General features: G+C 40.6%; 1 protein-coding gene across 1 annotated transcript; it reads left to right on the top strand.

Moving 5' to 3' along the window:
- Positions 1–308: 308 nt before the first annotated feature.
- Positions 309–11,353, top strand: Ccar1 (cell division cycle and apoptosis regulator 1). The gene is made up of 8 exons (XM_055598997.1): positions 309–544; positions 1,266–1,377; positions 2,234–2,316; positions 2,550–2,696; positions 6,405–6,525; positions 6,764–6,949; positions 8,483–8,688; positions 9,278–11,353. The coding sequence occupies exons 1-8, from the start codon at positions 335–337 to the stop codon at positions 9,335–9,337; spliced, it is 1,125 nt and encodes a 374-aa protein (XP_055454972.1). The 5' UTR covers positions 309–334; the 3' UTR covers positions 9,338–11,353.
- The last annotated feature ends 11,839 nt before the right edge of the window (positions 11,354–23,192 follow it).

Raw genomic sequence — 23,192 nt, 5'->3', positions numbered from 1 at the left:
AAAAAAAAAACAATAAAAAAAGTCTTTTTACACAGGCCATGATGATGTAATTGTCCTTAAAATTTATTTTGTTTTAGACATGATGGTTGTATGCCTTTAGTGCCAGCTTTTCAGAGGCAGAGTTATCTCTGAGTTTGAGGCCATTCAAGTATACAGAACCAAGGCTACACGGAGAAACCCTGCCTCAAAGAAAAAAGGTTCTTTTGAGGATATTTATTTATGCAGGGTCTCTCTTGTTAAATAACTGCTAGATTTCAGTATTTCTGTTGAATTTGTTTTTATTAATGTTGCTGTCTTTTTATAGGTTTCATTGTTTGCAGAACTTTTCAATGAAATGCTTCAAAGAGATTTTGGAGTCAGAATATACAAATCATTACTCTCTCTTCCTGAGAAAGAGGACAAAAAAGAAAAGGAGAAGAAAAGCAAAAAAGATGAGAGAAAGGATAAAAAAGAAGAAAGAGATGATGATATTGATGATCCAAAACCAAAACGGAGAAAATCAGGAGATGAGAAAGACAAAAAAGAAGACAGAGATGAGAGGAAGGTCTGTAATTTCCAGTATAGGCATATACTATAAACATGTAAATTTTTGGTTACTACCTCTAGATGGTAACAAAGGCCAAGATAAAAATGTGAAATGTTGTGTTGGATATTTGACATAGCCTATATGAGACTCACAGAAAACTAGAGCTGGGTGTAGGGCTGCACACCTGTAGTCCTGTATATCAGAGATTGAAAGAGGAAGATCAGCTCAAGACTAGCCTGAGTCATGTTGCGAGGCCTAATTGAACATTGGTAGCTAGTCTTCTGATTTGTTTCCTTCCTTCCCACTCTTCCTTGTCTTTCTTATTTTAATGTATATGTTCTGCCTGTATGTGTACCTATGCTCCCTGTGCATGCCTGGTGACCTTGGAAGCCAGAAGAGGGTATGGATCCCCAAGGCTGAAATTAAGTTACGTATGGGTATGAGCTGCCATGTGGGTGCTGGGAGTGTTCTGATCTCAACTCTCTAGCCCTTCTTTATTCTGTTTCTCTCTATCCTTTTTTCTTTCTTCTCCCTCCAATCCTGGCCTTGATGTCCTCACTCTCATCGGGCCACCTTCCAAGTGCTAAGATTACTGCCATGCTCTACCATGCCAGACTTATTTCTGTTATTTTTTTTATGAGGAGAAATCTGTAATTGGAATTGTTACAGATATATTCAGTTAATGGTCTTGATGTTTACTTGTCTTTATTGCTTAATTTTAAGTCATTTTAAATTACAGAAGGAAGAAAAGAGAAAAGATGATTCTAAAGATGATGATGAAACTGAAGAAGATAATAATCAAGATGAGTATGACCCAATGGAGGCAGAAGAAGCTGAGGATGAAGAAGATGGTATGTGTCACATTTCCTCGGGACTCTAGAATGGATTACGTATTTTCTGTTTTTCAAAGTTTAGGAGATTTTCTTGTTTTTTGTAAAAGACAGTCTTAATTTGTTGCTAACGCTGGCCTATATATTCTGTGTTGTCTATGGGTGACTCTCTCCTGCCTCAGTCTCCCATGTGAGAGCTGTGATTACAAGCTCATACTACCACACCCGGGTGCTCTATTTTAATTAATAATTGAATATGTGTTAGTATTGGCCTCTTTTGTTTCATCAGTGTTTGTAGCTTTGTAGTTACTTTTAGAACATTTGCTGTGGCTCATGTGGAAGTCAGGGCAACTTTTAGGAGTTGGTTCTCAACTTCTGGTCTGGGGATGGAGCTCAGGTATTAGGCTTTTAAAGGCTAGGCTAGAACTCATTAGTTAGCCACCCTAGCCAAGTCAGCCTCTGGCTCCATACACACAGAACACATCTGTGCACACACGAACTCTTACAAAGGTATTTATAGAAATAAGTGTGTTTGATTCAATGAGGACAAAGGGGTTTTTTTTCCTCCAGTATTTTAGAATTTCATTTTCAGTATATGATATTTTGCTCACATACGTATCTGTATTGTTCGCATCTTGTAACTAACATTAAGACAATTGTGAACTGCCATGTGGGTGCTGGGAATTTCTTTATAAATTTCCTCTTGTTTTTTCTTAACTTTTCCTTACAACATCAAAACTTTGTATTTTTATGTGATTTTAATACACCTGTTATGTCATCTTTTGAAAACTTCTGTACTGGAAAAGTAATTTGGTTTTTACAATAGTTGAAAATGTCTGGAAGAGTAAGTTTTTCTTCTTTTACATTTGTTTTACAGATAGGGAAGAGGAAGAAATAAACAAACGAGATGACAAAAGAGATGTCAACCGATACTGCAAGGAGCGACCATGTAAAGATAAGGTGTTTTTTTCTTCTCAGTTTTTCTTAGGATAAGGTACTTATTGAATAGCATGTTCTTTAAAAAATAATGATATATCTGTTGCTTTGTTGTTGTTTTTTTATATTGATATACAAAATCCACTCATTTCAGCCAAAATGAAATGATCTTTTTACTACCATGAAAGAATGAGAAATTCAGGCTGTTTATAAAGCACTTATATTAATCTGTATACTATATCTTCTGTGCATTTTAGGAAAAAGAAAAGCCTCAGATGGTCACAATTAACAGGGATCTCCTAATGGCTTTTGTTTATTTTGATCAAAGTCATTGTGGTTACCTCCTTGAAAAGGATTTGGAAGAAATACTATATACTCTTGGATTGCATCTTTCTCGGGCTCAGGTAATGGTCTTGTAAATTTAAAATAAAAGGAATTTTTAATGATTTTTTTTTTCCTTTATGGTACTCAGGATAGAGCTAGGGCCTCAATCATGGCTGGACAGGTGTTCTTCCATTAAGTTACACCCATAAGCCTAGATCCTTTTATTGAGGTTTCCTTTCCACTAAATAAATTCATTTATTATGAATTCCAATAAATTCATTCTTCCACTGTTGTCAGTTGCTACCCATTTTTTGAAACAAGAGTTTCATTTTGTAGTTCAAGCTGGCTCCCAAATGATAGAATGCGAGAGCCAGCTTGTGAAAGTTTTCATCTAAAGTTATCTTTGTGGCTGGAAAGAAGGCTCAGTGGTTAAGAGTGTACTCTTGCAGAGAACCCATAGTACTCAGCAACCAGATCACATGGCTGACACTACCTGTAACTCTAGCTCCAGGATATCTAACACCCCTTTTAGTGCTAGTCAGTTTTCCACATACATGTGTCCCACATACATACACTAACACATCAAAAAATCAGTTGATTGTTTTGGGTGTTTTGTTTCTTTCTTTTTTGGTTTTTGAGGAAGATTTGCCCTAGATGGTCTGAATTTCTATAGACCAGTCTGGCTCTGAACTCAGAGATTGAACTGCCTCTGCCTCCCTAATGCTGGCTTGAAAGGTATGTGCCACCACCTACTGGAAATTGTTTGGTTGTTTTTTGTTGTTGTTTTCAGATGTCATGATTTGATTTCTTTGTGCAACAGAGCCCTGCCTCTCCTAAACTTGATTTGTAAACCATGCTGGCCTCAAACTCACAGAGATCCTTCTGCCTCGGCCTCCAGAGTGCTGGGAGAGACCCCCATTTTTTAAAATCGCTTATTCTTTCCGTCCTTCCTTCCCTCTTTTCCTCTTATGATACAGAAGGCTTTTTTCTCTAGTTCTCTTTTGCAGGACTAATATAATCTATAACCATTTCTAGAACTTTTTATGTTACTCATATTTACATGATTGTTCCAGAAGATCAAACTCCTTTGTGTGTATAGATGAAACCTTTTTTTACTCACGAATCTACCATTAGTTCTATCATAAAAATAGAATATAGCAGAGCTCAGTGACTGACATCTGAAAACCTTGTGCTTGGGTATATCTGCCTAACGTTCTATGTTGCAGTAAATTAAAAAAATGTTTATTATAGTCCTATGATTATCATGGCAGTATTATCTAACCTGCTATCACAAATAATAAAACCTAGACACCTTTTAGATTTATAATTGCCTTATTTACCTTGGGCTGGGCAGATATTCCTATCTATACTGTCTGAATATCCTCACCATCTATCTTCCAGCCCCTATCCAATGCCATCCTCCTTAACCATCCTATCTTCCATCCATAATCTTATAAATACTTGCTTTTATTCTTCATTGGGGCCTTTTCACACCATTATTGGAGGTCTTCCTCCTGGTCCCATGTGGTTTTTTCTCCGGGCTAACCCCCTATGGCATCCCCCTCTTATTCTCTTCCTGTCTATCTGTCTCCTGTGATTCTCTCTGTTCTCTCCAAGCCCTGGACCATTAGCCACACCTACCCCTTTTTTGCCTTGCCCAGGTATAGGCTGTTTAATTAGCCAATCAGGTAGGTTTACAAAACAGGGTTAGGTATACCCAGATCTTGAGGGCTAGTAACCACACCAGACCAACCTCCAACAATTCTATTATATGGTTGTTTCATAATTCACTTAGTCTTCTTCGGGGTGGTTAAGACAGGGTTTTTTGTTGTTGCTGTTTTGTTTTCTTCGAGACAGGGTTTCTCTGTATAGCCTTAGCTATCCTGGACTCACTTTGTAGACCAGGCTGTACTCAAACTCTAGATCCTCCTGCCTTTGCCTACCTGAATGCCAAGGTCAAAAGAGTACGACACCACACCTGGTTGAGCCAGGGTTTTTCTGTATAGCCCTGGCTGTCCTGGAATTCATATAGACCAGGCCAGTGTCAAATTCACAGAAATCTACCTGCCTCTACCTCCCCAGTGCTAGGATTAAAGGCATGCACCACCATACCCAGCTTTCTGTTAGTTTTTGTTATTTGGAATTAAACATCATTGTACTTTAAAAGTTTGAGTTAGTGTTTCTATCACACCTGTAATCTTAGCACTTAGGGTGAGGCAGGAGTATTGTGAGGTCAAGACCACCCTGAGATATATAGCAAAACCATCTTAAAAATCAAAACACTGGGGCTGGAGAGATAGCTCAGCAGCTAAGAACACTGTCTCTTCTTCCAGATGTCATGAGTTCAATTCCCAGCAACCACATGGTGGCTCACAACCATCTATGAGATCTGGTGCCCTCTCCTGGTATGCAGGCATACATATAGGCAGACTTTGTATGCGTAATAAACCTTTTTTTAAAAAATCAAAACATGGGCTGGAGAGATGGCTCAGAGGTTAAGAGCACTGGCTGTTCTTCTAAAGGTCCTGAGTTCAATTCCCAGCAACCACATGGTGGCTCACAACCATCTAGAATGATAAGATCTGGTACCCTCTTCTGGAGTATAGGTGCAACATGCAGACAGAACATTGTATACCTGGTGGCACACGCCTTTAATCCCAGCACTTGGGAGGCAGGTTGGATCTGAGTTTGAAACTAGCCTGGTCTACAGAGTTCGTTCCAGGACTACACAGAGACACTGTCTCAAAAAAACAAACGGCTCATTGGGTTAAGGTTCCTGTTCTCAAGGCTATTGTGTGTTGGATCCTGGGGAGCCACGTTTTGGAAGCAGAGAACTGGTTCCTACAAGATGCCCTCTGACTTCTGCACATGTATATCCATACATATAGAAAATAAACACTTCCAAAGGTTTTTTTTTAATGACTTAAATGTTCAACTTATAGAGAAAATGCTTAAAATTCTAAACATTCTAAACTGATTAGTAGTAGACAGCTGAGAAAGTGATCACAGTGGATACTGTTATTTTTCAAAATTACAACACAGTTCTAGAAGAATCAAGAAATGTGCTTTTCTTAAGTGGTTAAGAACCACACAACTAATCCCAACAGAGACAGGCGAATCTCTTGAGTTTGATATAGTCCAGGATAGCCAAGGCTACACAGAGAAGTATCAAAAGCGCAAAAAAAGTGTTTAAGACCTCTTAGTGTTCCTAGAGAGGACTTAGATTCTGTTCCCAGCACCCATATCAGACAGTGCACTACTGTTTTAACTCTTAGTTTCAGGGGTTCTGACATCCTTTTCTGGCCTCCTTGGGTACCTGAAAGTCATGTGACTGCACAGACATGGGGCCAAAACAAACAGGAAAAAATAAATTCACAGCCAGTGTGCATGGTAGCACATACCTTTTTTAAATTTTTTATTTTATGTGCATTGGTGTTTTGCCTGCATGTATGTCTAATGTGAGGGTGTTAGATTTTTGACTTACACAGTTGTGAGCTGCCATGTGGGTGCTGGGATTTGAACACTGGTTCTCTGGAAGAGCAATCAGTGTCCTCAGGTGCCTGAGCTATCTTTCCAGCCTAGAGGAGGCAGAAGCAGACAGAACTACAAGAAAAGAAATCTGCTTCAACCTGGAGATCCCAGGAACATCCATTACCTAATCTGAATGAGGCTGTAGCTCACTACTACAGTGAAAAAGAATATTTTTATTTTCTTCATTTGTTTTCTTGCTTGTGTAATTAATAAACTAAAAGTATTTTCGTTTTACTGTTTATTTGTCTACATAATAGGTAAAGAAACTTCTCAATAAAGTAGTACTCCGAGAATCGTGCTTCTATCGGAAATTAACAGACACCTCAAAAGATGAAGAGAACCATGAAGAGTCAGCATCATTACAGGAGGATATGCTAGGTCTGAGGATATTAAGATTTGGGGCCTTGTTTATTTGATTTATTTTATTTTTTCTTTAATTTTTATTTCATATAAAGTCCATCTATATAGCCCATGCTGGCCTTGAACATAGGATTCTCCTGCTTTAATGCTGATATTACAAGCATGCAATACACACTGGCTAGATCATGTTCTTTTGTTGTTGTTGTTTTAAATATATTTCAGATGTTGCTAAACAAAAAAAAAATTTATATTCTAGGAAACAGATTATTACTTCCAACACCAACAGTAAAACAGGAATCAAAAGATGGAGAAGAAAATGTAGGACTTATCGTGTACAACGGTGCAATGGTAGATGTCGGAAGTCTCTTACAAAAATTGGAAAAAAGTGAAAAAGTAAGAGCTGAGGTAGAACAGAAACTCCAGTTACTAGAAGAAAAAACAGGTGAGGATAGCGTTGGCCAAGGTAATACTTACAAAGTACTTACATGGCATAGGGCATTTGCACAAATAAGCTATACCCTGTCAGTTTGAGAGGCAAAAATACTAGTTTTGTACGTGTGTGCTTTCATGCATGTGTATGTATGTATGCATATGTGCACCAGTGTCTGTCTGTCCACCCAAGTAGAGGTATCGGATCCCAATTCCTTGAAGCTGGGGTTACAGGCCACTATGAGCCATCCCATCTTGGGTGCTAGCAGCTCTGGTCCTCTGTAAGAACAGTACATGATCTTTCTGTTGAGCCATTTTGTCAGCCCCTGACTTTACTTTTCATTACTTCTGTTGCTCATATATAACATTGATTATCATTTTATATATGCCAGCTTTTGAAACAGGTTCTACTATGTAGCCTTCCAGTGTTGCAGTTGTAGTCCTGAGACACAGGCTTAACCTTTTTGATCTTTACTAACCTCTTTTCATCTCCTAACCTTTTCTTGTATTGCATAGGTTTTACCATTCTCTGTTTTCTCTAAATAATAATGATTTTAAAAAAGGGAACCTTGAGCCAGGCACTCAGGACACAGAGGCAGGTGGCTTTTTGTGATTTTTAAGAAACCTAGTCTTACATAACAAGTTCCAGACAGCCAGACAGTTACTCATTGAAGCTCTGTCTCAAAACAAAACTAAAAAGAACTTGAAATTAAAAGTAACACTATTTAAAACTGTTGATAATTTACTTCTTTTTTTGTCGTTTTTGAGACAAGGTCTCACTTTTTAGCTTACCATCTACCTTCTAGTTAGTTTGGGTAAGGGTTTGTCTATCTTGTTGCTTTTTCTCAAGGAAGCAGCTCATGGTTTCCTTGATTCTTTGTATTCTATTTGTTTCTAAGTTACTAATTTCAGCCTTGAGTTAGATTATTTCCTACTGTCTACTCCTCTTAGGTGTGTTTGCTTCTTATTATGGAACTCACTATGTAGCTCAGGTTGGCCTCAAACTCAAAGCAGTCCTGTATTCTAAGCCTCAGGAGGGCTTGATGTGATGGGTGTGTGCCAACATACCTGGTTTGTGTTATGGTTTATAACTGTAGTATTTCACAGAATTCTATAAATAGTTCACAGAATTTTTGGAATTGTTGGGGGAGTATTTGTTTGTTGCAATATTGATTGAATCATGGCCTCATGCAATTTAGGTAAATGTGTTGCTTTTTAGCTGTATTCCTAAATCTTCATTGTATTGTAACTTTAACTTAGAGACATGGTCGAAGTAAATAGCCGACACTGAGCTTGAACTCATTCTGTAGCCAATGCAGGCTGTAAACTTAGGATCTTCTTGCCTTGACCTCTTGAATAACTGGAATTACAGGCACCAGGTCCATATGCTTTTGATTTGCATAGCTTAGATTTATTTCCTATTACGTGTGTGTATGTATGCAGGCACATGCACCAGGGGGGCCCAGGACAACTTGAGAGAGTGGGTTTTCTCCTTCTACCATATGGGGTCAAAATGATGTATTTTGATTTTTTTTTTTAATAACAGATGAAGATGGAAAAACTATATTAAACTTGGAGAATTCTAACAAAAGCCTCTCTGGTGAACTCAGAGAAGTCAAAAAAGACCTGGGTCAGTTACAAGAAAACTTGAAGGTTTCAGAAAACATGAATTTGCAATTTGAAAACCAATTGACTAAAACTCTCAGAAACTTATCAACAGTCATGGATGATATCCACACTGTCCTCAAAAAGGTCAGATACTTTGTCTTTTCTATGTTTTCATGGTTTATTTAATCTTTAAAATCAATTTCTGGCATTTTCAATGAAATGTCTTTTTGGTTTTTCCTAGAAACAAATAGTTATAATATTCCTAGCACATCAGCCTTCTAAAAACTATTCAAAAGTGATTACCAAAGTGACTTTTCCTTTGAAACTTACATATAATATGCAAATTATTTATGTATATATACTTACTAGACCAAATATTGGTTAGCTCTGAGTTGATTGTCACAAACCACTAAAATTAAGGAAAAATTGGGCAGCAACATATTAAAATTAATTTATTGATATTTACTATTCAGTCATTGGGTACTACTTTAAGCTAATTTCAGATTAATAAGAAACTAATTAGGGGCTGGAGAGATGGCTCAGAGGTTGATAGCACTGACTGCCCTTTCAGGGGTCCTGAGTTCAATTCCCAGAAACCACATGTTGGTTCACAGCCATCTATAATGAGATTTGGTACCCTCTTCTGGCCTGCAGACATATATTGTGTATGTAAAATTAATAAATATTTTTTAAAAATAAACTAATTAAGTTGTTCTTTCATTTTGTTTTATAGGATAACATAAAGAATGAAGACAGAGATCAGAAATCCAAGGAGAATGGTTCCAGTGTATGATACAGTGCATTTGGTGATGAGGAGTGGTGTTAAATAATGTACTATATTAAAAATCATGATACAGGAATGTTTGAAGGCAATGCATGTTTGATTTTAGTAGTATAAACATATGTTAGTTCAAATGATGTATAAAGTTTTATGAATGTGAGTCTGCTTTTGAAAATTGCCTGTAATTTCTAGCATTCAAATTATTAAATACTCACTGAGTGGAAGAATTTTGCGTTGCAAAATCTTTTAGGATGAACTTTGTTATAGTTTTAACCCCAATAAAGTTCATCAGTTTAATTGAAAGCAACATGTAATTACTAAATGTCTTTTATTGAAATATCTAGAAAACTTGTTTTATTTATAGAATTGTTAGTTTTATAGTTCATTTCAGTTTTGGTATATATCAGAATAGCATGCTGCTTAATTTTTGCAATTCTTTTGAACTAAATATTTTCAGTCTTTAAATACATTTGTTAAATCTATTCATATACTGGGCCTGGTAGCATATTCCAGTAATCCCAAAATTTTGAGTTGGAGGTCAGGCTGGACTACATAATGAGACCTAGATAGTCTCAGAAACAATGCAATTAATCCAAAAGATATTGTATCTAAAACCTACAACTAAAAAAAGAGATATTGTATCTAAAACCTACAACTAAGAAAGCAATAGAAAGGTAGCTAGCATTATGCTTAGGATTTATATTAATTAATAGTCTTAATGGTACTGTTACTGCACTCAGCTAATTGTTTTATTTGCCCTGAGTACTTTCTATATTAATTTTGAGAAGTGAAAAAAAGAGTGGATATCAAAATGTACAATTTAGTAACGAGCCAGTAGATTGTCAGTATGATTGATGCCTTAAGTTAAGTCATAATTAAAAATATTTTTTTAATTAGCCTGTGTAGTTCCTTTAGAATTTGGTGGATGCTTAAGACTTAAAAAGACAGGAAATATGACTTACCATAAATCAATGGGTTTTAGTGGGGTAAATTTATTCTACAGAGCACATTTGATAATACTTAGAAGTTTAAAAGTGTCCTCTTGATTGATTCATCATCTAGTTGGTAGAGTCTTAGTTGTCACTCAGCATCCTGCATGTTGTAGGAACGCCCCAACAAGGAATTTTTCAGGCCCATCTGCCAGTAGTGCTCAGTTTGAGATACACTACAAAGGGAAGAGAGAGCTAGGTAATTTTGTGTGTAGAGAGCTAGGTAAATTTTGTGTGTCAGGTTATTCTAGTGAAAGCAGACTTGCCAGGTATAGTGCCACACGCTTTGATTGCAGCACTTGGGAGCCAGAGGCAATCAGATCTCTTTTGAGTTCAAGGCGAACCTGGTCTACAACCTTTGACTATCTGGACAGCCTGGGCTATGTAGTGGCCCTGTATTTAAAGAAATTTTTAAAAAACAGCAACTATCAAATCTTATTTTGCTTTATTTTATTTTGGTGGAATAATAGTCAAATATTCACTATAGGTGAATATTATAATGTAATATAATATTAGCCATTTATCTAAGCTAAATAGAATACACTCCCTGTGGCTATCAGAAGGAATGCCTTAAAGGACCTCAGATTTTTTCAAACCATGTTTTGTTTTAAAATAATGTTTTCTTATAGGTGTTTTTTTGGGGGGGGAGGGATTGTTCTTTTAATGTATATTTTATGTGTATAGATGATTTGCCTGCATGCATGTCTCTGCAACACATAGTATTCAGAGTGCCTACAAAGGCCAGAAGTGGGTGTTGGATCCCCTGGAACTGGAGTTACAGGTGGTAATGACCTACCATGTAGGTGTTGGGAATTGTACCTGCTCTTCTCTAGAGGAGCAAACTGTTTGTTGAGCTACCTCTGTAGCTCTCTCCTAGTACTGGCTGACCTTGAATATACAGAAGTCTGCCTGCCTCTGCCACCCAAGTGCACACGTGGTTCTTGAAGTGTATTTCTAAGACAGTTTTGTTTTGTTTTTTTGTTTGTTTTGTTTTGTTAAGTAAAAAACAGTAATGATTAAAAGAATTTATATATAGTAAGATGTCTATTTTATGTGGCATTTGTTGGGTTGTCTTACTTTGAGACAGAGTCTCCTATAATCCATGTATGATAGTTTATACCTGTAATCTCATCACATAGGAGGTAGAAACTAGAGATTTAGAAATTCAGGGCAACTGGGCAAATAAGATTCTGTTCCCATCACTCAGAAGATTGAGGCAAGGAGGAAGCAAGAGTTCCTAGCAGCCAGGACTACATGGAAAGACCCTCCCTGTCTGTCCATCGTCCAATGTGCATCCCACCACCCGCCAGGGGAGGGGAGTCACAAGGAAGGCATTTAGACATTAAGTAGATACCTCTTCATTTATTATTCCTCTGGAAATGTTCGGTAATATTCAGCATGCTTTTTGGTAGATACTTGGTTTTTAATCAGTACTTGTTCTAGATTTACTTGGCATTAGAAGTGACCAATAGAGCCAGATGGTAAACACAAAGACAAAACAGTACCAGGCATTAGAGGTATGTGCCTGTAATCCAGCATATAGGAAGTTGACACCAGAAGACTACACAAAATCTGTATCAAAAAAATGACCTTTGGGCAAGGTGGCTCAGCAGGCAAGGGCACTAATCACCAAGCCTGACCAAGTTCAGTACCATGCTAGGTAATGGAAGGAAAGAACCTGTTTCTATAGTCTTCTCTGGGACATCCCATGAACATTGGCACAAAAATAGTTTTCAGTACAACTAACATTGACTTATACATCAAAGACTAGAATTCTCAAGTGTGTATAGCTCCTTAAAATTTGAGGCACTCTGGTTATCTAAACTTTAATTGCAGTCTTGTAGCATGGATAGATGGGTAGGCTTGCTGAAAAAAGGAAAATCAGTGAAATTAAGGATGATAATCTGAGGGCATATGAATGAAGGCCTGAGCTAAATCCCTAGCATCCAAAGCAAGAGCTGAATCTATTCCTAAGTGCATCCATCATCCCTTAAGTAGCAAAGAACTGTACTCTTATACCACATGTGTGCCTGTGCCCACAGAGGCCAGAAGAGAGTGTTGGATTCCCTGGGACTGGAGTTAAAGACATTTGTAAGCTGCCTTGTAGGTGCTGGGAATGAAACTAGGTCCTCTGAAAGAGCAGCCAAAACACACACACAGGTTTAAAAGATACGGGCATGGTGAGCATGCCTTTAATCTCAGCACTTGGGGAGGCAGAAGCAGGTGGATATATGAGTTCAAGGCTAGCCTGGTCTACAAAGCAAGTCCGGGACAGCCAGGGCTCTTTTACACAGAGAAACCCTGTCTTGGAAAAAACAAAAAGGGTATCTTCGCTGTGCATGGCGGTGCACACCTTTAATCCTAGTACTCAGGAGGCAAAGGGAAGCTTTATGTGTTTGAGTCCAGCTTGGAGTTCATAACAAGTTCAATGGCAGTCAAAACTATATCAAGAGCCTGTCGCAAAAGTGTGGAAGGAGAATCTTTAAGAAATTTAAGTTATTTTTCAAGATTATGATTACATCATTTTTCCCTTTCCTCCCTTTAAGCTTACCCCCTTGCTCTCTTCAAACACATGGCCTCTTTTTTTCATTAATTGTTACACATACATACATACACATATCTAAAGAAATAAATGCAACCTGTTCAGTTTATAATGTTATTTGTATATATGCTTTCAGGGCTGAACATCTGATTATATATTGCACACCTTTAATCCCAGCAGTCAGGGAGGCAGAAGCAGGCTAATTGTGAGTTTGAGGCCAGCCTGGTCTACAAAGCAAGACCCAGAGAAACCAAAAAACCAAAACCAACCAAACAAAAAACCTTGTTGGAGGTTGGTCCAATGGTAATTATTGGCACTCAAGATCTGATTATTGCCCACTGTATACACCCAACCTTGTTTGTGTAAACCTGCCTAAAACATGCCTGATTGGTTCACTAAATGAACCAATACCAGGGCAGGGCAGAATGGGGTGGGTGTGGCTAAGGTTCCTGGGCTTTTGACAAATGGTAAGAGAGGAGGAGGTAGGAGGATGACAGTGGGTTACTGTTGGGGGTGGGGGTGTCCATGATTGTGGAGAAAGGACTCCAATAATGACATGGGAAGGTCCAGATGAAGAATACAAGCAAGTACCATGGGATTTTGGATGGAAGGTAGACCAGATGAGGATTAAAGCGGATGGCATTGGATGGGGGCTGGGAGATGGATGATGAGGATTTTGAGACAGTGTAAGGAAAATATCTGCTGGCCCAAGGTAAATAAGGCAATTATAAATCTAATAAGGGTCTGTGTCTTGCTATTTTTGGTAGTGGGTTACATGATACCACTGTGATAATCAATAGGGTTCATAATAAATAACACATAGCCCAACACTCATCATTATTTATAGCACAACCTGGAAAAATAAGGGAAAAGAGCAAAGAAAAGAGCTAAATTCAGCTCTTTCTAGCTTACCTTCATGTATTTTAACAGACCAAGACCTGACTATAACAGTGAATTATAATTCTTTGAAAGCATTTTTTTTTTCCAGAATTAGTGGAAATCAAAAGAAACATGAAAGGACCTTAAACTGAATGGACTAGCTTTAGTTATATTGAAATACAAATGAATTTTATAATTATATACATTGCTCAGCATGAATAAAATCAAAATAAACAAATATAAAGAATTTTTACATGGTGTATGATCTTTTTTTTGGGGGGGGGTAGTGTGTGGTGGGAACATGGTTTCAACACAGTTTCTCTGTGTAGCCCTGGCTGTCCTGCAAAATTCACTCTATAGACCAGGCTGGCCTCGAACTCAAATCCACCTGCCTCTGCTTCTGAGGGCTGGGATAAAAGTTTCATGATCATTCTATGTTTCCAGATTTCAGATAAACCAATAATATATTGCCCTTGAAGTAGTTTTCTATGACAAGTTCTCATTTGAAAGGTCATATTAGAATTTGGAGAACTTTCAGTCATAATCTTCAAATATATTTCTTTGTGGACAGCAGGTAAATGGCACCTCACAATGTTTGTATGCTGTAAGGGCAGTCCTTCACTGAGCCTGGCTTCCCCCTCTGTTTATTAGATCTTGTGTCTATGTGCACTGTACTTTAATCAGGAACAATCTACTTATAACATGTAAGGTTAATATTTAATGGCCATTCATTTTGTCTCTTAGATGCATAAAACAATTGCAAGCCAAGCTACATCCACACAGTGAAAAACAACCTCACACACACACACACACACCATCACTTGCTGTTTTTGTCTGTAACATAAATATTTAATTAAGGGAAAACCTACTTTGAACCAGCCTCCCATGAGGCAAAAAGCACACTAGCTTTGGGCCTCATTTGTGTCATTTGCTGAAGCCATATGTTACTTTATCCTGGATCTCTCTACCAGTTTCAAAAATGTGAAATGTACTCATTTGCCTGACATCACCTGTTTCTAGGAGATGGGTGTTTAATCTTGGAGTTGCTATTTCTGGACAAGAACAGCTGACTAGTCATTTCAAGAACTTGAATTTGTGATACAATGGGCTTCCTTCCGCCTATACTCACACTAGCCTTCAGCACTGTACTTACTTCTGTTCCAAGGCTTGGTTAGATTTATTCTCAATCACCTGGGACCCTGAGTATCTTCAGATATTTGCATTCAGTACTATTTCAGCAGCACTCCCATTTCTGCTTATTAACAAATGTGTGGACAGGGTTTCTGTAGCCCAGGTTAACCTCAAGCTTGACCTGTTGTCTCTAATTCTTGAATGCTTCAGTTATAGTATAGTGTGTAGCACTGAAGGGCTGGAGAAATGGCTCAGCAGTTAAGACTGGTTCCCGAGAACCACGTGTAATTCCCAGTACTCTGTGGCCGTCCCCAACCATCTCTAACACTAGCTCCAGGGGATGGTGCCCTCATTTGTCCTCCCTGAACAGCAGGCAGACATGCAGTGCAGACATACAAAACACCCTTATGCATAGAATATGAAAAGTGAGGGGGTCTGTAGAATTGGCTCCCCGGTTAAGACTTGCACTTGTTCTTGAAAATGAGCCAGGTTCAGTTCCTAGCACCCACATTGGTACATAGATATAAATGCAGACAAAACACTCATGAAAAATTCTTTGGAAAGGTATATACTAGAGACCACAGAGAGGTCCATGGCCTCTAAAATAGTGCTAAAGTGCTGTATCACTGATACATTTTTACAATTTTGTTTGTTTGAACGGTGTCACCATGTAACCATGCCTGGCCTTGTACTTTCTGTATAGGCCAAACTATTCTCAAAGTCACAGAGATGCTGTCTCTGTCTCTAAGTGCAGGGATTAAAGATGTGCCCCCACCACACTTGGCCCTTGGTTTTTGCTTTTTGTGAGACAGGGTCTCAAGTAATGACCTAAAAACAAAACAAAAGCTGACCATCCTGCCTCCGTCTCTCAAGTACCAGAATTAGACATCCGACACTGTGCCTGGCTAAGATTCTTAATAAACAGCAAGCCGTGTTCTTGTTCCTAGGAGACAATCTTTATCTGCTTGGACAGGGTAGCCATTATTTCCTTGGCTGCTCTTACCTGAGATAATGAAGTCAGACATGCATTTCTATTATAATTATAGACAGCAGTTGCTCAGTTAGTGTGCCCATAAAACAGTGGCTAAAGACATGAATTGCCACTGTCTCCATGAGGGATAGGAAGCCAACGAAGGGTCATTGTATGGCATTCAGTGGATATAGACTTACGTGAATAACTTGGCATGTTATTCACCTTCCATGCCCCATTCCTCCTCTATCTTCTTTGCAGGTCTGAACTGAACCAAGATCTTGTACATGCTAGGCAACTGTGGTTTAACAATGCTTGTGTTAAGACTAGAACTAAAATCAGCAGAGTTGGAAGTCTGAGCTGGTTGGGTCAAAGCCAGAAACCCTTTTGTCTTGAACTGTTCCTAGCAGTAGTCTCCACGCTTCCTTGCACAGCTCCAAATGCTTCCCATATGCAAAGGGGCTGTCTGTTCAGGATAAACTTCTGAATGTGAATTACTCTCAGCAATGTGTATTATTTCTAAATGGTGCAATACAACAAATGGCTACATGCAGGTTCAGGAAAGATCTCATGCCTTTTGCTAAATACCTTCAAAAGCCAAATCCAAATGAGTTTGATGCCAGCGTGTTTTACACATAGTACTGTGATAGTCATACTGGGGCTATAGAGAGACAGCTCAACAGTGAAGCCATTGCCTAGCATGCTTAAAGGCCTAAATTCAATCCGCATTAGCACAAAAAATAGTGTAGAGCTGAGAAGATGGCTCAGTGGTCAAGGGCATTTGCTGCTCTCACAGAGAACTAGAGTTCAGTTCCCAGCACCTATGTCAGGCAGAGTAGTTCATGACAATCTGTGACTTCAGCTCCAGGGGATTTATGCCTCTGACTTCCAAGAGCCCCTTTACACACATGCACATACCACCTGCAGGCACACACACTTATACATAGTTAAAAATAAAGATAAATCTTAAAATGTACAGGTGTGGTGGTGCATACCTTTAATCCTTGAGCTTGGAAGGCACAGGCAGATGAATCACTGAGTTCAGTCTACAAAGCAAGTTCTGGGACAGCCAAGGCTACACAGAAAAACTCCAAAAAAACATCAGAAGTAAGTCTTAAGAAAAAGAAAACACAAGCCAGGTGTGGCACATGCCTTTAATTCCATCACATTTGGGAGGCAGAGACAGGTCTCTGAGTTCAAGGCCAGGCTGGTCTAAGACAGCCAGACCCTGTCTCAAAAAAGAAAGAAGGAAGGAAGGAAGAAAAAGAAAGCAAAAGAAAGAAACAAACAAACGTAGCTGCTTTGCACTGATGGGAAAGCGCTACGCTGCCACTCTAGCTGGCTACCACCCTCTCTCCTTCCTTGCTCACACGCATCATCGGTGCCTGACATGGTGTCTTATTATCTTTTCTGCCTGTGGGAACGGAATAGTTAAAAGAGGGGGAATTGTGACGCACTGAAGACTGGGGCATCCACCACCAAGGTTGAGATCCTGCCTTGCTGAAGCATAAGTGGCAAAAAGCTTCCTATGTCAAGAGCATGAAAAGATGATAAAGGGTTGAATACTGTGTTGTTGTTTTTAGTTATTTATTTATTTGTGTTTGTCTACATGAGTTTACTCACCAACATGTATATGTATGTATGTATGTATGTGTATGTGACCAGAAGAGGGCGCCAGAGCCCATGGAACTAGAGTTACAGGTGATTTTTGAGCCCTCTAACATGGGAGCTGTGAACAGGGGCTTGCCACAACAGTAGCTGCTGATGTAGCTCTTTAGGTGGAGCACCAGTCTAGCACATCCGGTTATTTCATTTATACCCCGTCTTAGCTGCCATCTCTGCCAATCTCCCCAGCCCTCCCCACAATTCTCTGTCCCGTGTTTGTCGTCGTCTTTCGTGACCCACTGAGTTTAACCAGGGTAATCTGTGCAAACACACATGTGGAACTTCCAACTGAAACCTAGTGGGCTTACAAGTGGGTAGACAGATGAAAACGATGAATACTCCTCCCCCCCCCCCGTCATCAATCAATAAACAACAGTGTGTGTGGTGTGTGTGTGTCCGAGTGTGGGCGCGCACAGGGTCTCATGTAGCCCAGGCTGGCTTCAAAAGTGCTATCTACTTGAGAATAGCTTTGAATTCATGCATGTAACTCCAGTACCTAATAAAAAGAAGATCCAAGCTAGGGACACTGGGGCACATGTGTAATCCCAGCACTCGGGAGGCAGAGGCAGGGAGATCTCTGAGTTTGAGACCAGCCTGAGCTACAAAGAGAGCCCAGGACAGCCACCATTGCCAGGCTCGCAGGCTTGTCTTCTTAAACTTGTAGAAGCTGGGTTGGTGGTGTTCACTTGTAACGCCAGCACTCAGGAGTGGGAAGTGGCCCTGCCATGTATGCAAGGCCAGCGTGGAGAGAGAAAGACTTGACACAGAAACTCCGTCTCAGGAGAAGCCTGAAGAATGCAGTGAGTAAGAGACGGGGAAGCACGTGCACCTGCCAATCAATCCCAGTTTAAGGGCACAGGCAGGAACATCCTGAGCATCACCTGTCCTCTACTTCAGCGAAACTTGGGAAGAGAAGACACTCCAGGCAGGAGGCTTCACTGGAAACTCCCTGGAGACCTGGGCTCCTGGAGCGAGGCCAGTGCTTTCTGCAGGGATTTGCATGTCAGCGTTGGGATGAGGGCCCAGCTTTCCATCCTCTGCTGCACAGCCTGCAGTAAACATGCTCTCCAAGTTCTAACATGCTTTCTCTCTCCATCTGCCTGTCAGTCTGTGAACAGGTAATCTCTGTGAATGAGAAGGGTTAATCTGTGTGTGTGTGTGTGTGTGTGTGTGTGTGTGTGTGTGTGTGAAGGGTTAATTTGAATTTTTATTTTAAGTGTGCTTTTTCAGCTTCTGGGTCCCTGGATAGGCTGATCTCCCAGCTTTTCTTCAGAAAGTAATATTTCAGGCTCTGAAACTTGTCCTCTGACCCTGATTTTAGTAGTGTGGTGAAGGGGTGGTCTTCACTCACAAAGTTCATGGCTTTCAGAACTCTGAGGACAGGAAAGGCAGCTATGTTGCTTTGTCCCTCTTGTTTTTATGGGAGTCAGAGTACAGCCCCCTCAAAAACAAAACACTGTCGCCCAGGCCTGGTTGGTTCACTTCTCTCGTGGGAGCTCTTGAGATGCAGAGGCAAGAGGATTTGCAGCAAGTTTGAGGCCAGCCTCGACTGAGTAAGGACGGATTTCCAGGCCAGCCACAGCTGTCTAGGGAAACACTGTCACCAAACCCAAAACGCCTAAAATAAACAAATATTGAGAAAAGAAAAGGGTTCCTAAATCTGCTCTAAGCATAGCCTCAGTAGTGGGGAGGTGGAGACAGGAGACTAAGGAGTTCCAGGACAGCCTGGGCTACCTGCGACCTGTCTTTAAAAAAAAAAGTGTGAAAGCTTCACTTGTTGAAGGACTGGAACATCAGCTGACAAACTGTGGTATACAAAAACAATCTAGGGCGGGAGAGATGGGTCCTCCATAGCAGGTCTCCAATTTCAGTGGATCTGCGACCCGCTTCTGGCCTCTGCGGCACCTGCACTCACACACACACGTACACACACACACACACACACACACACACACACACATCATTAAAACCTTTAAAAAAATTTAAAGTCATCAACACAAATATCACCTCACTGTGCCACCATCTCTGCCAAACACAAGGCTGTGATGGTTCACAGCAGCCTGCAGTGATCCTTGCCGAGGGTGGCTGGGGAGACGGCTCAGTGGGTAAAAGCTCTTGCTGTGAAACCACACGATCTTGGGGTTCAGTCTCCATAGCCCAGACAAGTGGCCCCTACATAGGGCATTTATGCATCACTCAATTCAATCCAAGTCATTAGTTCCCATCCCCTCTTCTCTAGGATGAGCTATCTTCACCTTCTTCACTGGTCCTGGAGCTCCACAGCTTGATTTGTTTTATTTTGTTTTTGTTTGAGAACAGAGATGGGGTCTCACAAGGAGGTGGTGGTGCACCTCTTTAATCCCAGCACTCGGGAGGCAAAGACAGGTGGATCTCTGTGAGTTCAAGGCCAGCCTAGTCTACAGAGTGAGTTCCAGGACAGCCAGGGCTACACAGAGAAACCCTGTCTTGAAAAAGACAAAAACAAAACAAAACAAAATAGGTCAAGATCATTTTGTCTACAGAGAAGTCTGGCGGGAAACAAACCCAGCCCCTCAAACCCATAATTCCCCCAGTGTTTTGTTTTTTGTTTTCATTTTTTCAAATGTGACTTAGCTAACAGTGTGTTTCTTTAAGTGGACAAAGAGGCTCCCTTTTTACTTTTCTTTTATAATGTGTTTTCCGTCTTCTGGGTTTTTTGTCTTCAGTTAACCGGTTGACTATTTTGTTGTTGTTTGCTTTGATTTAGTTGCTTTTTTTTTTTTTTTTTTGAGATAAGTTCTCATGTATCTCAGGCTGGCTTCAAACTTACGAAGTAGCCAAGGATGGACCTTGGACTTCTGACCCCATGATCTTCTGCTTCCACTTTCTGTGTTTTAGGATTAGGCTAGCACTTCTATACCAGTTTATATGGTGCTGGGAACGGAACCAAGGGCTCGTGAACACAGGGCAGTCACTGTACATTGGATCTCGACCCCCATTTACCTTTTTTTAGGTTTGTTTTTATTATTTTAATTATGTGTATGCATATTTGTGTGTATGTGTAGGCTGCACAAGTGCAGGTGAACGGGAAGATGTTGGAAACCCTCCATCACCTGTCCTCACAGACGATCTCCCTAAACCTGTTGAGGTTCTGTTTGTCTATGAGTATTGAATAATACTACTACTATCGGAGGATTAATTTTTCAGATAAAATTGTATCACAGGGGGCTGGAGAGATGGCTCAGTGGTTAAGAGCGCTCACTGCTCTTCCAAAGGACCCGGGTTCAATTCCCACATGGCAGTATAGACAGTGCCCATTCCAAGGGATCGGACACCTTCACACTAACACACATAAAGTTAAGTAAATAAAAATAAATAAATAAATAAATCACAGGATATATATATATATATATATATATATATATATATATATATACATACATACATACACACACACAACATGGTTCTAAGCACAAAGTAAACTGAAAGCTTCAGGATGAAATTGTCATTACCCTGATTCTGGGAGACACCATAGGCGATGCTGGAGATCCGAGACTCAAGCCCAGGAGAATTTTGGGCTGGGCATGGTGGCCTTTAATCTCAGCACTCAGGATCAGGAACAGAGACTGGAAGCCATATGTCTGTGAGCACCAAGCTAGCCTGGTCGAGGTAGTGACTTGCAGGCCAACCAAGGCTGCCTGGTGAGGACCCCTCTCCAAAAAGAATTTCTAGCTTTCCAAGCATTAGGCACACAGTTACGTGACTTCCGTCTAGCAAGTGAAGGCCATGATAAGAATCAGAGGAGAAATTGCTTCTCTGTGCGACTGCTCAGACTGAGGGCCAACGTTTGTCCTCCCTGCAGTGTCTGTCCGGCTCAGGGTTCAGATGGGAAATACTTATGTCAACTTCACGTTTGTCTGAACTGCAGACTAAGCCATTTATCTTACAGAAGCCGGACTTGGTAGTTGTTTGGTTCCATTTCTTACCACCATGTGACTGGGAAATACTTTTTTTTTTTTTTAAACAAATCAAATGCCTTTCTTTTCACTCCTTCGGTAGCATGTGAGAAATGACAGTGACGCCTGGCAACCGGCTCCGTGTCTTTGTCCCATTGAGAAGCTGGAATTTCAAAATACCTGATGAGTCTTCTCCCCAAGTGAGGGACATGGCGGCTAGCCCAGTCTGTGACCTAGAAGGCAGCACCGGGTTAGTAGCTACTTGCCTGATCCCTAGTCTAGAGCTAACACTTCTGTTTGCCTGTGTAAAGGTGGGAAATACAGGAGGGCGGCTGGGGAGACAGCTCAGTGGGTAAAAGCTCGAGTTTGAATCCCTGAAATCCATGCAAATCAAGGAAGAACAGCACAGAATATATAGGATGTAATCTGTAATAGCCTGTAGTCCCAGCAGTCCTGTGGTGAGACGGGAGGTGGAGACAGGAGGCTCCTGGGAGCTCTTGGCTCAGCACCCACACACCTGCACTCAAATATGAACATTTGCATGCACGCATGCACGTATGCATGTACACTATAGATATAATAGTATTGTATCTAAGATGCTTGGGGCCAGAATTCACAGTTTTTTCAGATGCTGGCATACTTGGATATATTAATGAGCCATGCTGGAGATGGGTCCCAAAGTCTAAACACACAATTCACTTAACTCATATTCGTGCCCCTTACAGCCTGAACTCAATCGTGGTGTTTGTTTTTGTTTTTGTTTTTGTTGAAACAGTTTCTCTGTGTAGCGTTGGCTATCCTGGACTCCCTTTGTAGACCAGACTGGCCTTGAACTCACAGAGATCCACCCACCTCTGCCTCCCTGAGTGCTGGGATTATAGGCATGTGCCACCATGCCTGCCTAAGTGTGGTATTTTTCACTTGTGAAATTAAAAACAAAACAAAACATTCAGCTCTTAGAGAATCTGGGATTTGAGGATTAGAGCTATCAATCTGCAACAGATTGCACAGAGTTGTGGAACTGGGCCATTGTTATCAATACCATCTGTGATTCCTAGTGTGTTTACTATGGACAGGGGTTTGAATTATCTTGTTATTGTAGTTATAAAGGTTAGGAGTTGTGGCACAAGCAAGAAAATCATGAGTCTGAGGCCAGCCTGGGCGACAAAGGAATCTCTGTTTCTCTCTCTCTCTCTCTTCCTCTCCTCCGATTATTATATCGATATTGATAATTGATAGGGATGTGTGAAGTCTGAAATGACACTGAGGTCTTGCCGAAGCACCTTCCCCTTTAGAGCACTGAGTTTCGGTTGTAAGGCCAATAGGTCATTTTCCTCAGGGGCCAGGGCCTCAATTCCAGCCCAGGCTGTTTGTCCTTATCGCTCTGAGAAGGCGGCCACAGTCTGCAGGGGCAGATCATGGCCTTTCTTAGTTCACCCTTTGGGGCTCCTGGGACCGGTTGGAGTACCAACTCAGAATTCCTAGATCTTTATCAGGGCGGGGTCCCAAGACTGCGCTACAGCACTCTCCAACACTGCTTTCCTCAAACTTCTCAAAAGAATGGGATATACCAGGGGAAGAGACAGACTCAGAACTCCAGAAAGTTGAGAGGGCCCTCAGGGTACTCTGCCGCAGGATGAGGAGCCTGGCCAGATCCAAGACCGCAGAAGCGGGACAACTGGCCTGATAGGTCAGGAGCGGAGCCGAGGAGCAAACGTGGGTCACCTCCCAAGCGCAAGCTGGGTCCTCCCGGCTC

This window comes from Psammomys obesus, unplaced genomic scaffold, assembly GCF_907164565.1.
Source record: "Psammomys obesus unplaced genomic scaffold, mPsaObe1.curated_primary_1811, whole genome shotgun sequence".
In the NCBI taxonomy this organism is placed as follows: Eukaryota; Metazoa; Chordata; class Mammalia; order Rodentia; family Muridae; genus Psammomys; species Psammomys obesus.
This window is presented reverse-complemented; position numbering and strand designations above follow the sequence as displayed.